Genomic DNA, 13,671 nt, shown 5'->3' with positions numbered 1-13,671 from the left:
TTAACCAATCTTTATTATTCTTTTCCTCTATTGCTTCAGGAGAAAAACGGGTTGGCACCTTCAGTTGAATGTGAACGCTTTCATAAACTTCCTTCGCGTATTGGAACATTAATGCATTAGAGATGTTTTGATATTGATTTTCTAAACTTTGTAATTGTAAAATTTCAACGAAATAGTATGTAAAAATATTATACAATATTGTTGGAATGAATGCGCTCGTCCATTGCAAACTAAAATTTTAAATTATATAATAGCCTCCTTTCTACCATATTTTATCTTTGCTCCTGAAATGATTGTTGCCTAAAACAAAGAAGATTCGCTACTTGTGTCGATACGAATGATGAGTGTTGAAAGTACTTGCGAGTGCGAGAAAGCAAAGCGGGCTTCTCTTGCCGTGACGGTGGCGCATGGCAGATCGCGTGGGTTTCGCCCGGTCGGATAGAATTGAGCCGAATACAGCCAGTCTAGTAAGAGTTGCGTCTGTGAATGGAAGTTCTGCCGCATCGTTCAGTGATGTTCTGTTTCTTCCGTATTTCTCTATTGATTCTTGTAAACAGATTTAGAAACAGCCTTACTACAATGTCATCACACTGTGTCAAAGTGACGAAAATGTAGTCAGTGACCGAAAGTGATCATTTAAATGACGTGTTTGATAATAATAACAAGTAATGTCAAAGGCACGTGTTCTAACGAACCCTAAAGGTTGGAAGTGCTGTGATAGACTCAAAAAGCACCTGGTGTTTGACAGTTTCATGGGCAGTAATTCATCAACGGAACCTGCCAGCTTAATTCTGTGCACGCGACGACTGTGAGTTACGGCTTTTATTTTGTGAGTGAGTGTTGTATATTGACTAGAATTGCCCCGCCTCTTTCGAAGGTGGATTTCGGCGGGAAGTTAGAATGGACTATTGTTTCATATGCAGGGAACGTTCCTGATTGGAACTTGGAGAGCACGTGCGCGGTATTACCCTCCCCGGTGACGTTGTCCAATTGGGCTCTGTTGAAGAGCCACTACCTCATACCACTCCAGTCATCCTGCAAACTTCTGTGGTACCATGTGGACTCCCTTTGTACTGAGACTTTAGTGGAACTTGTAGTAAGCAATGAGTCATGTTCCTCTCAGAGTCCCCTTACTGGTCGCGGCCTCCACGCGATGGCTACTGGGGCAACCAAAGGAGGGCCCCGCTCATCAGTGTCATCAGCGATGGTGAGATAACCTATCATTTGTGTTAAATTTTAATGTATTATCCACAATAGTTGTTCGAAATAGTAGCGTGCTATTCAGATGTTCTCCCATTTCTTTTTATTTGATTATTTTATTTACCTATTGATACATGTATTTATCCCGTAATCATCACTACCTATCTAGGAAATTCAAATGAAAAATTGTACTGACAAATTATTTAATGGACTATGCCGTTATTCTCCTAGTAACTAAGAAATTTCATCATCTAGACAGATGAAATAAACCACCAGGGAGAAAAGAATTTATTTTTGGCATTCCTCTAATGTTCATACTTTTCTTAAGAATAATAATATTGTGGCACCTCTAAATGATTACTAAACCCAATATTGCTAATACTCGTTATGTTTGGTATTGTATACACACAATTCCCTTTGAAACCAGTCATTGTCGTGGGGGACCAGGTTCGATTCCCGGCGGGAGCTCGTGTGGTTTGGATTATACCTTAATCAGTAGGTTCACGTCTCATATAGCCTCGCCGCTGAACGGGACGTTAAACTCAAAATCAACTCAATTCTTCGGAAACAATGTGAATTTACCCTTACGTTTTATTTGAACAACTTGACTTATATAAGATAAGCTATTAAGCAAAAGGTCTACAGTTTTATATTCTAAATCGAGTCTGATGACAACGACTAAATAATATTTGAGAAACTTATTATAAGATTAGAATATGTTGTTACTAGAATACTTCAATACAACGTAAGTTTACTTCCAAAAGGGAAACTCAAATGGTTTGGGTTCTGTGTACTTACATGATACTAGAAGTACTTTACATAAGTGATTAAGTGGTATTTAGCAAACATTAGTCACTTTACACACGAACACATTACTGACAGTATATAGCGGAACTGATTACGAATTACTACTTTCTTGACTTAGTTACTCGTCACATTTTTTTAAAATATTTTTTTAGTTAGTATGACATTGAACATTATGCTACGCAGATTTATGGAGAAACAAATACTTAGATGAATCGATTTTATTTGAATCAGTTTAGATTAAAAACATTCTATATTATATCATAAGAGAACTTTAAACGATTGCAATTATTATTTTCACTTAATGTGAATAACCCTTCGCAACGTGTCCCTAATAAGTGGATTGTTTCAAATAAATAGATTCAACTACAATTTTCCTTTTTTTTTAATGTATGGTATCTCCCGGTAAAGTATTTCCATAAATAGAAAAAAAAGCACTTGTAAATTAGTAAGTGATCCTGACCTATGTTGCAAGTTCTATTCCTGTGTTCCTTTTGTTAGAGAAAATAAGAGAACATATCTTATGAACTACTGAATTGAATTTAATCATCCTAACTTTATTACTAGACTATCAACTGGGAGTATAACACATAGGTCTAAACATTTTTTTTTTTCTTGAACGAACTCACCACGTGGTAAACATAAATTACGTTTACGGTATAACTTGGTCGTAAACAATATGATTGAAAAATAGTTAACAAAAATACATATTGATCAGGATGCAAGATATGATTATCAAAATAGCAATAATAAACTTTCATCCGGCTTCTACAGGAATATACGTGCAATTCTCCAACATATCGTGACATGTAAAGAACACTTTCTGACCCCTGCCTATAATTGAAGGATATCCTTGAATCTTTTATCTTATTATGTTATGATTTAGGTAACTGAACATTCTTCCACGAATTACTACAATATACAGCTTAGTATAGCTTAGCACAACACACATCGCATTTTGTGAGTACTGTGCTCGGCGGTAGGACGATAAACTCTGTTTCAAAGGATCCGTGCTCCGATCCCAGACCGTATGAGCTCGTGGGGGACAATATCACATGCGTGTTTTTTTTCAGGATGTTCGTTTTGCCTTCCACATTCGTATTTCATATATATATTTCATAATTGTTAAGTTACTTTTATCATCCATTTAGGTCAGTATAAAGAGATATAAACGGGGAAGGTTAAATTAAATATTTCACTCACATACAGCGAATCCTAAAAATCAAAATATCGCTTCACTTGAATTACAGGCGGCAGATTTTCACCATTAGGTCGATTTTAATGTACAGTCTTATTTAACAAAAACTGAATGTTCGTCTCTGTTTCAGAAATTCCACACGCTTAGCAGTAGCTAAGATTGCGGCAAACGAAGAACTGTGTTCTTTGATTCTTCAAGCTGTTTACTATCACAAATTATGTAAGGGAATAACGGAGTTTGCAGTTTAGATAGTCCGTTGTTCCATTTTCGTTAAAACTTACTAGGGCAGTACAATCAAACTAACGAGGCTGTACACGTTGCTCTAACCATTTTTTTTAATAATTAGTCTTACATATGGTTGATAACATTATACCATCATTCATCGTCTATGTACCGTAACGTACTTAAGAAAACCTAGGTCAAGATTACTGATGACAAAAATACATCTTCTAAGTGTCGTGATTAGATGGTTGATGTGCTGCCTTAACTTACGTTACTTCAACACTCCTACACGTTAAAAGTTTTCATGGCTCCTGAAACTAGTATAATTGTTGACAAAAATGAATATTCGCTTTATTTTCTTACTTTGCAAATTACTTGAGAAGAGGTGCACCAATTTGAGTCCAATTTCTGCCTCAGAGGAAAGATAAGAGAGAAGACAGTATGTTCATTGTTTTGAAACTTTGAGAGTTCAACAGATTTCCACTTTTCATAGCTCCTGTATGCCGAAAATTGACCTTCGTCCATGTCCATTACTCCGTTCTAATATATGTACACTCACTCACCCCACTCATTCAATATATCTGAATCAAGTTTTAAACTTAAGTTTTCTGAAATATTGTCAATGTTTAACTACCTCAAAATATAAGAGTAGTTTGCTGGAGGATGAAAGGAAAAAAGCTCCATTTTTTTTTTAAAGTAGCTCGAACGATTTTTGTTAATATTTCAGAAATCAATATTTTAGTAATAACCCTATAACATGATATGATTATTTAGGGGGGGGGGATATCCTGGAAGTTCAGTTTGATGGAAAATTCTTTTTCGGTTAATTTTCATAAGAAGCAAATCAAGTGGTTTTGTTAGTATTTAATACATAAACGTTTCAGTAATAATCCTAAAATATGACATAACTAACTTATTCTGAAAGAAATCCACACGGAGTATATTGCTCTTGAAGTGAGTCTATCTCTATCTCTCTCTCTCTCTCTCTCTCTCTCTCTCTTTTCTCTTTGGAGGTTTTATGGAAAACAACTGTAACGATTTTGTTCATATTCAACAAATAAAGAATTCGTTCAGTAATAACTGCAGAATGGCATGATTTAACTTAATTAATTAGAGCAAGGAAGATAATGCTGTGGTCCGTATCTCTTATATCGATGTTGATAAAACATAATTTTCAGTAGTTATTTAGATGCTATTTATAGAACACATATATTATATGCGTATTATTTTCCTATCTACTTTACAAATGAGCTTTATGTTATTGCAGAACTCGTAGCAAATTGTGCAAACAAGGAATAAAGCGTAATAAAAGTTTAGTGTATTAGTATCCTAAAAGGAATAAGAAGCTTATTCAGTTTCCATTACAAGGCACGATGACACAGTGGCGCTTATCTCTTTTGCGTGAGGACCCTGTTTCAATCCCCGACCAAGTAAGTTTGTGGTGGAGAACATCGTGCCCATGGGTTTTCTCGGGGTACTCCCGTTGCTACCCACATGTTGATTCTAGTAATTCTTCCATCATTGTTCACTTGCTTTTATCATCTGTCTTCCTTAGTCTACAGGGCATAATTGTGAGAAGTTAAACTGAAAGATGTCATTTTCATTTTGATTTGCGTTAGCCTATTTTTATAGAACAGTGGTTTATGCAGTCGATTGACAACGTAAAGTGATCAGACACACTAGACTGAGGAGCAAAGAATGTTCCATTCTCCGTATCTTTTGTTATAATTTCACCAGTTTTTTTTTTTCTCTATAGTTGATTTATCATTATTGTTTAACTTATAACCCTCGTATATGAAAATATGAGAAGTACAAGTAACCTATTACCTTTTAGGTATAAAACTCTCGCCAATAAACAGTGAAGAAATGTATCATAAAAAATATATGATAATTTTAATTATAGATGTATCTTCTCTTTACAATTATTGAAGTCCTTTTTGTCATTTGCCTCTAAATTAATGTAAAGTGCTTCGGTATTTAAAAAAAAAACAGAAAATTATATATATATATATATATATATATATATATATATATATATATATATATATATATATATATATATATATATATATATATATATATATATATAATTGCTATACACACACATATATACAAATAAAATAAACACGGTGGTAAAATTGAAAGCAAAAACTCCGTCTCTTATATATATATATATATATATATATATATATATATTGAGCGCCTCCCGCAAGCAACACTGCGCTGTTTGATTGGACTTCACGCTGATAGATATATAGCTTGTCATCGATCAGCATGAAGTTCAGCACACTGGTCAGCAGAAATAATTTTTAATTCTTTTGTATACACAGTCGAACCCCATTTGTTTTGTTTATTGACTGAGGTTGACGCTCTTGTTATAATTATATCCAACTTGTCTCTCTGTAGCCGTATATTGAAGGAATTACAATCTTTCACTTACACAATTTTGCTGTAACTGACAGTTCTGTGGCTGTTGTCGGATTTGCCAATAGTTTTTTTTGTTCTATTTTCTTCTTTATTTATTTTTAATGAATTAATACGAACCTCTTTTTCAGTAGTTTCGTACCATTATCTCTAGTTAGGATTGCAACAAATGAAGACTTAACTGATATTTGTTTCTTGCAAATATTTATTTGAAACCCATGACAAAACGCAACACTTATAGATGTGAATAGAAAACTTTTTAAAAAATATTTAAACCAGAAGTTCAGTTTCCTGAGCATTACTGTACATGTTACAACTTAAGATTTTAATGTTTATTCCTCAATTATTTAGTCTTAATATAATTTTCTATATATTTAAATAAATATGAGTCCACAATCATGATGGATTATCTGCAGGAAAAAATGAGAGAATTGGTCACAAACGTATTCAAAGTTGCTTCACATATACAGTATCATATCAAGTATATACAATAAACAAACAAGTATATACAGTATAAAGTATCATATTACTAATGCACCTACCCATTTCACTGGACAGAAAATAAAATGTATTTATATATTTAAATAGTTGTTGTTTGAATGTTGCTATCTTTACTTTTAGAATTGCGTATACTTAAATAAAAATAAAAGCTGATCAAATCATATTATATCTAAATCAAGTTGATAATATGTTGCCAAACTGTATCACCAATTGATAATAAGAGTTTGCTTGGCCGACCTTTATTTTTATTTAATTCGTGATCGCAAGATCATATTTTCACACTTGAACATAGTTATTCCTACTGCTCTAGTGGCTAGCATGTATGCATTTAATGTATGAGATTCCAGGTTCGATTCTCGGTTGGACATCACGAAACATATTACGATGGTACAGATCTTATTTTAAACTGTAGATCTCGCCACTGACAAATAGCATAATAGAAATAACTCAGTCTTAAGCAACACACATAATTGGACGTAAGGGGGATGGGATGTTAAAGTTCCAGTGCGATCATTTATTATTGGTCAATTGTTGTTATCACCTCAAGGAGTGCCACTTCCTATTATTCAACGGACACTTCTGTAGTCGTTTATCTCAGGTAATTATTATTTAGTCACCGAAAATAAAGTAATACAACCCATAAGTGATCTGAGACATGCTCCCACACCAAAAAGTACAAGGTTTGTTCAATATGTTTTGCCTCCAACCGTTTTTTTTTTTTAAACGTATTCCTGTACATATATAATTTTAACCTCAGACAAAAGCTTGAACCTTCTTCTTTCCAGGATTCTCACTTTTCAATATATTTGGCACTTGCCCGCCGGTGTTGATGCACTTGCGCTAACGATGTACTAGTTGTTCCATGCCGTGTACTAGTTGTTGTCAGTGAAGAACAATGCCAGTTTCTGGCAGCACCAAAAACGAACTGACCTCAAAGCTGTAAGGTGGGTTTGCAAACACATCCCCGAATTGGAACTTCTGCAACGTGACAGTGGTCTCATTGCTTGTAAGTGGTCTTGCGTTATCGTGTAGAAGGACGCCATTTTGTGAGGACGAATTCTACGCAGGCGATCACGCAACTTCGTTTGTATCTGCACGTAGTACTCGGAGTTGACAATGGAACCACATTCCTAGAAATCAATCAGCACTATATCTTAACTGTGCCAAAAATAATGACCATGATTTTCTTTGCTGATTACTGAATTGTGAACTTTTTAGGACGGGCAGAGGATGGTTATATGTATTCCATTGACTGGCGTTTAGTCTCAAGCTCGAAGTGATGAGCTCATGATTCGTCCCAAATTATGAGACGCGTCAGAAAACCATCTCACTCGGTGTTGAAACGGTCCAAATTTTGTTCACACGCGTTCAGGTGGGCTTCTTTCTCTGCCACTGTAAGCTGGCATGAATACCACCTTGAACCATTTTCTTGAACCTAGGCTGGTCGTACATGATGGGATTCGCTGTTCCAATTGGTATGTCAGTAATACCTGTAATCACCCTTCACTTGATGCGCCGATCTCCGGAAACTTTTGCGTCAACCCGTCCCACTCTCTCTGGAATATAAACAGTCGTTGGACATTAACTACCGTCTTTTTCATGCATACGTGATGTGACTAGATTATTTGCTCACACTCAGAATCTATCTCTTCACTGTGCTAATGTCTACACGTGTCTTCCCATACTTAGTACTTATTCTACGGTGTGTGTTGATGGATGTCATATTTTCCACAGTCAGGAATTCCATGCTAGTTTAACTGGACATTTTTGTAGTCGATCACTAACCTTACGACTGCGTATAATAACCTGAAAGAAACAAAACATGTTTGTAAATCAGAAGGTTTAAGCTTTTGCTTGAGAGGACAACTATGCTTACACAACAATTAATACGAAACAATAGCGAATTGAAGGCAAAACTCATTGAATAAGGCTTAAACATGTATAGCATATGTTCAAACATACGTATGCTTTGTTTTTCATAGATTTTCTTGCCAACCAGTTTTCGAAATGATTCTGCCTTAAATATTGATATATTTATTAGCTGAAATCCATGGGTAGAATAGGATTATTGAAAATGTTTGATCTCCTCCTTGTCTTAGAATATGCATTTAAATTGAAGACTAGTGATAAAAGCTAATTAGGTACAATAATTTTGGCATACATTTTAGCCCCCTACTATCCTTAAGATACATCCTTCAATCAAAATGTCATGCCATAAGCGTAGACTGAGGAAGTACTAACAATGTTTTGAAATTCATTTCAAACGGTTCAGCTGTTATCCATGATACAATCACAAACAAAAGTCAATATTGCTTTCCGTGTGGCAAGAAATGTAGAAGATAACCCTTTCCCCTTAAACCCAATATTTTGGAAAACCCTTGGACATGTTTCGCTTATTTGGCATGAGGAGTTTCTATACCGACTTACATATTCCTAACATGACGGAATGCGAGATACTTAATTTTTTGCCTCATACACTCCTTACTACGTATATTTTAATCAAAGTGGCATGTTAGAATCTAGTGCTTTCCAAATTGTTTTTTTAGGAAGACTGAAAATCAATTTTTGCAAAATTTGAAATTGTAAAAAAATCAATTCTCAGCTTTGTTTTCAAAACCGAAATTCGATTTCGGTTTTCAAAACCTTTTTTCTTTGTTTTCCGTTTCGAATTTAAAAGTCGATTTTTGGTCTCTGGTTCCGGGAACCACTTTTTGAAACAAATTTTTGGTTTTCTATTTTCAAAATCAAAATTCGATTTTTTTGTTTTCTTTCATCAATGTGCAAACATAAGACGGATATGATTTGTATAGGAATAGAAATTGAACACTCGCATGTCTCAATATGTTTAATTTGTGCTGCTATGTGGTCATACGGTAGTAACAAAAATGAAATGAATTGAAATCGTTGAGTTTTATGCCCCACGCTTATGCCTGTGAGGCTAAAGGAGACGGTGAAGATGAGAAATGAGTGAAATGGTGGAATGAAGAAAGTAGGGGGAAACGGGAGAACCTCGGGAAACCCACGAGCACGTGTTTGTCCACCACAAAGTCCACACGGCACGAGTTGGGATAGAACCAGGGACCCCGAGCACCGGAGGTGAAAGCTCTATCACTGAGCCACCGCGACCCCCTACGGTAGTAACATTCTATAACACAAAAGCAGTTACATACATATGCCTGGTATGCGCGTTTCTTGCGTGAAAGGTGATTAAGAAGCTCACCTCCAGTGAGTATGAACCCTGGTTTGAGTCCCGATATTGGGACATTAGAACATTGCGATCGTAGATGCCAAACAGTATACATTATCCAGGGACTTTTAGCTCTCTCTCTGTCTCTCTCTCTCTCTCTCTCTCTCTCTCTCTATATATATATATATATATATATATATATATATATATATATATATATATATAGTTAAAAGTCCTTGGACACTTGCATAAGTTTGAAAATCTACGGTAAAAGTAAAAAGTGATTATGGAAACAGAGATTTCATGAGGGGCCGCAACTTTTGGAGTGTATGACATTCACGGCTGCCATCTTGAAATCCGCCATTTTGGATTCAAGTCAATTTTTTTTAATTGGGAAGGGAGGTGCATGACATATCAAATAACACTAGGTTGAGCTCAGGAATTTATTGATGTTTTTTTTTATCTTGTACAATTTAGAAGTTATTAATGTTCAAAGTGGGAAATTACCTTGATACTGCATGCTAAAACACATGTTCTACGTGTTGTCCATCCCGTGCAATACACAACTGTAGTCGCAGCAACCACTCTGACTGCACACGGAGGAGAATGTCTCCTGAAATTTGGTCACAGGCTTGTTGGATACGTTCCTCCAGGTGTCTCAAATCACTGATTATCTCAGCATACACTATTTGCTTAGGATGTCCTCATAGATAAAAATCAAGGGGCTTTAAGTCAGGGTATCTGGGCGGCCACTCCACGGGACTACGGCGACAAATCCATTTCCCTGGCAGTCGTTCATCCAACCATTCACGGACACCAAGTCCATAGTGTGGAGGGGCTCCATCGTGCTGAAAATAAGATGGGAAAATGCCGTCAGCGTTCAGTGTGGCAGGGAACATAAAGTCCTGCAGCAGCATCAGATACTGTGGTGCAGTTAAGGTATTGTAAATGAAAAATGTCTCAATGATGTGGGTGTCCCATATGCCACACCACACCAACACCTTCGCTAGACTATGTTTTCGACTCGGGTCAACCCATTTCGGATTTGCATCACAACAGTATCGACAATTATTTCGATTAACCTCCCCGTTCAAAATGAAATACGCCTCGTCGCTGAAGAGTATGCCCTTGGCAAACGCAGGATCCAGTTTGTGTTGTTCAGTAGCCCAAACGAAGAACTCCAACCGATCAGGGTAATCCTTTTTCAGTTTGTGTTGCATGTGGACCTTGTAAGGATGCCACTTATTGGCGTGCAATATCCGGACAACGGAGGATTGGCTTATTGCACATGCTATGGACACGCGACGGGTACTTCGTTTAGGACTTTTCACAAACGACGCAACAACAGCCGTTCCAGTTTCCTCATTGGTGGCAGTTTTTGGTCGCCCATTACGTGCCCTATCTTGAACAGAGCCCGTCTCTCGGAATTTGGTGATCACGTGAGCTACCGTACTGTGCGATACCGGTTCTCTGTCTGTGTGTCGTCTGTTGTAGTCAGTTGCTATTATTTGGTAGCTGCGTTCCCCTGATATAAGGATAATTTCGATCTTCTGTTCACATGTCAGACCCATTTTATTTCACCTGGAACAAAGAGAGAACTGTTTCAGTATCAAGGTAATTTCCCACCTTTGAACATTAATAACTTCTGAACTGTACAAGATAGAAAAAAAGCAAATTGCACCACTAAATTCCTGAGCTCAAGCTAGTGTTATTTGATGTGTCATACACCCCCTTCCCACTTAAAAAATTGACTTGAATCCAAAATGGCGGATTTCAAGATGGCGGCCATGAATGACATACACTCCAAAAGTTGCGGCTCCTCATCACACCTCTGTTCCCATCATTAATTTTTACTTTTCCCGTCGATTTTCAAACTTATGCAGGTGTCCAAGGACTTTTGACTCAGCCTGTATATATATATATATATATATATATATATATATATATATATATATATATATATAAATCTGCTTTGAACAATTATTGCCTGGAAAACACGATGTTCCATCACATACGTACATCACATACTCCGCATTGAGCATCTCTAGCATCACACCGCGTTGAGCACAGGTGCAATTTATAGAACACCCGGTGTACATCTACCTAGGTATATAAGAGAACTCCGTTATCTTACGTGGTCTAATTCTAACAATAATTCAATGATGTATCAACTTTTTTTACGGCCGTTCAGTATATAATAGTGTTTTCGTTTTTATCTTCTTTAGTTAGCAAAGTGCGTTAAGTACGAATAATTCTTAAATATGTCAGTGACCCCAAATGCAGTCTAAAAACAATCCTTGCTACAAACTACTCTTTGTATGATGCTTATGCTCTGTATGTAAAATATGGCAGCTTAAATTAAAAATTATCGCCTTTCATTTTTTTTTCACTTGAACCAGTATATACGAATATGGAAGGAATAAATAGGAAACAAAACTCTTGAAATTTTCTATACAGGCATTGTGCACTCATGGGCATACTGAAAGAGTGACAAAATTAGAAATTGATAAATTGAATTGAATGGATTAGGATTGGGATTTTTAGATTTCTGGGTCTTCGGCATCTATGACCACGTTAGCCTGTCACGTATGAGGGATGATGTCCCTTGACGATCAGACTAACCGATCAAAGGAAAGGAAGAAAGTTGTGGGGAAGGAAGGAAGTGACCTGGGACCTATATGTTAGGTACCATCATAGCATCTACCTAGTGGGGCTGAGGTAAACCCAGAAAAGAAAACACTTTAGATGGATGGCTTGAAAAAGCTTTTTCGACCGAGTGTCCCCACCGGGAATTGAATCCGGGACCGCTCGTTTTTTGCACTGTTATGCGTAGATGCATTTGCATTATCTAAAATATACACCATAATCACACACCCTAGTGGTCTAGTGACTAGCGCGCGCGCCGTTGGTATACGTGGTCCTGCGTTCGACCCCTGGTTGTAATAACATGCTGCAAGAAGAAAAAGTACTTTTTGCATTTCCTTTCGTTCTTTCCACCATTCATTCTGACCAGGAAACTAGTATTGACCAGTAGTAAATGTTAAAACGACTAACACACATTTAAACGAGTAACACACTTAGAAACTGTGTAATGTGGGTTCCTGTCACCACGGCATGGCACGTCCTCAGGTTGCGAATCGAGAAGAAGGCCTCTAGATGTAGAAGTTAGCTGCGAATATACTGAATAAGCAGTGTCTAACAGACGAAAAGGAGTGGTCCTCCAGTTTGGAGGTTTGGGTGAGGCTAACAACCTCATCCTGTAAAAAAAAAAAAAAAAAAAAAATCATAGAAATCTCGGACCAGGGCTGATAACTTGGCACGACCTCAGCAAAAGAAACTGGACATGAGATATGGAACATGGACTATTAGAAATATTTACAGGGGACGCGAGTTAAAATCAGTAACGAATGAGTTAGACCTAGTAAGAGTTCATTAAGTTAGGTGGGAAGGAAATGGAACTGTGAATTCCGGAAATTTTACGTTCTTTTAGGGGGAAGGAAATACAAATCACCAATTGAGAACAGGGTTTTTCGATCAAAAACGAACTTCGCAACATCCAACAACCTTATCGTGAAGAGTACAAAACTTTCACATCGCGACGTTCATAAATATACGTGGACCTCACCAGACGGAAAAACACATAATCAAATCAATCACGTTTTAGTATATAGAAGAAGACAATCTTGCATAGTTGACGTTCCGTCATTTAGAGGAGTTGATTGTGACACTGATCATTACCTAGTAGCAGCGATAATAAGAGATAGATTATCGTTGAATAAAAGAAATATTCAATGTCTGAAAACGGAAATATTTAATTTAAAGAAATTAGAATAGAGCCAGGTAAGAGAGGAATATCAAATTGACGTTTCGAATAGATTCTCGGTTTCAGAAGATTCGGAGTGCGCTAATGTTGAGGATGCTTCGATTGAAATTAGAGAGATAGCATTAAAATTTCAGCAAAAGAAAATTAGAACATACGGAAATAAGTAGGAACAAACCATGGTTCGGCCAGTAATGCATTCAACTAGCGGAGAAGAGAAAACAGGCAAAATTACCTTGGCCACAAAATCCGAATGAAGTAACTACACAAAATCAGGTGGGAAACTTCCAAAACTTTTAGAACAAAGAAACGCGA

At 36.6% G+C, this 13,671-nt stretch overlaps 1 protein-coding gene across 1 annotated transcript in view; it reads left to right on the top strand.

Moving 5' to 3' along the window:
- Positions 1-478: 478 nt before the first annotated feature.
- LOC145688375 (ligand of Numb protein X 2-like) overlaps positions 479-13,671 on the top strand; it is a 698,396-nt gene continuing 685,203 nt past the window's right edge. Inside the window, exon 1 of the mRNA XM_081762542.1 lies at positions 479-1,207. Within this exon, the coding sequence (XP_081618668.1) occupies positions 1,111-1,207 (97 nt within the window). The 5' untranslated portion in view covers positions 479-1,110. The remainder of the gene's footprint in view (positions 1,208-13,671) is intronic.

The sequence above is a fragment of the Thermobia domestica genome, chromosome 6 (genome assembly GCF_964235325.1).
Source record: "Thermobia domestica chromosome 6, izTheDome1.hap1.1, whole genome shotgun sequence".
NCBI classification, from domain to species: Eukaryota; Metazoa; Arthropoda; class Insecta; order Zygentoma; family Lepismatidae; genus Thermobia; species Thermobia domestica.
This window is presented reverse-complemented; position numbering and strand designations above follow the sequence as displayed.